This window comes from Trichechus manatus, unplaced genomic scaffold (genome assembly GCF_000243295.1).
Source record: "Trichechus manatus latirostris isolate Lorelei unplaced genomic scaffold, TriManLat1.0 scaffold00214, whole genome shotgun sequence".
NCBI lineage: Eukaryota > Metazoa > Chordata > Mammalia > Sirenia > Trichechidae > Trichechus > Trichechus manatus.
Genome location: NW_004444150.1, coordinates 1960983 through 1961974, shown reverse-complemented (window position 1 = coordinate 1961974; position 992 = coordinate 1960983). Strand labels below are relative to the sequence as shown.

The 992-nt window shown below is 59.6% G+C and overlaps 1 protein-coding gene across 1 annotated transcript in view; it reads left to right on the top strand.

Moving 5' to 3' along the window:
* Nucleotides 1–992, top strand: part of COL5A1 (collagen type V alpha 1 chain) — a 149024-nt gene that overhangs the window by 10893 nt on the left and 137139 nt on the right. Inside the window, exon 4 of the mRNA XM_023742655.1 lies at nucleotides 516–700. Coding sequence (XP_023598423.1) covers nucleotides 516–700 — 185 coding nt within the window. The remainder of the gene's footprint in view (nucleotides 1–515; nucleotides 701–992) is intronic.

The window sequence follows — 992 nt, the reverse complement described above, 5'->3', positions numbered from 1 at the left end:
GGGGCTGCAGTCTGAAGCTGCCATGGCCCCTCTTTTTATCTGGCCCTCGAGACCTCTCCCCTCCCTGGTGGCCTTTGAGGTCCCCGTCTCCCCCCAGCATGGCCACCTGCCCCACTCTATTTAGTGACTGAAGGCAGAAGAGGTGTGCTGCTGGCTGTCCCCAATTCCACCAGCAGAGGGCGCTCCTAGATAGCACTCAAGGTGACAGCCAACTGGGACCAACTCTGCTATTCAGCGGGTCTATGGTGTCCGGACCATCTGGTTGACCTTGTTACAATTCTGATGAAGGGCTAGAGCTGGAATGGATTGCTTTTCTTCTTCTGCCTATAAGGCAGAGTCACAGCCCCTCAGCAGCGTTCCTGAGGCCGAGGCGGCCAGAGGGCAGGCCCGTGCCCCGGTCCTTGGCTGTATCCTGGCTGACATCTCTCTGCCGCCCGCTCCTTCTGGCTGGTTCTGAGAAGCCCATTGACTCGGGCTGAGCGTCTCTGAGGGCTTGACCGCACATCCATTTGCAGCATGAGGTCCACCAGCCCCCGGGCTCTGGGCAGAATTGCAAATTGCACTCGGTGAGGGAATTGCTGACTTTTCACCAGGATCAATACAGAGGGGCCCAGCCCCCCTTCACATCCAAGGGTGGGCCAAGGGCGAACCTGCTTGCGGGGAAGTCTGCAGCAGCAGGGGGCGGCCGTGGGCGCCCTCGGTAGGCCCCCCGGCCTCGCTGCTTCAATGGCCTCTAAGAGCCTCTGACCTGCGTTGTGGGGACAGTCTCCCCATCAATGTGCCAGGTGTTTCATGGATGTTGTCATTGGAAGGCTTTTTATTTCCTTCTGCTTTCTTCTGCGTTTTTCACGTAAGCCAGAGAATGTCACAGAGCACAGGTCTGGACAAGGTCCCACGCCTGTGCCCTGCTTGCGCCCCTCTCCCCACCATCCCCCCCCTGCCCTGTGCGTGTTAGACGAGACACACTCTGGCGGGCACAGCTCTAGGCCCCA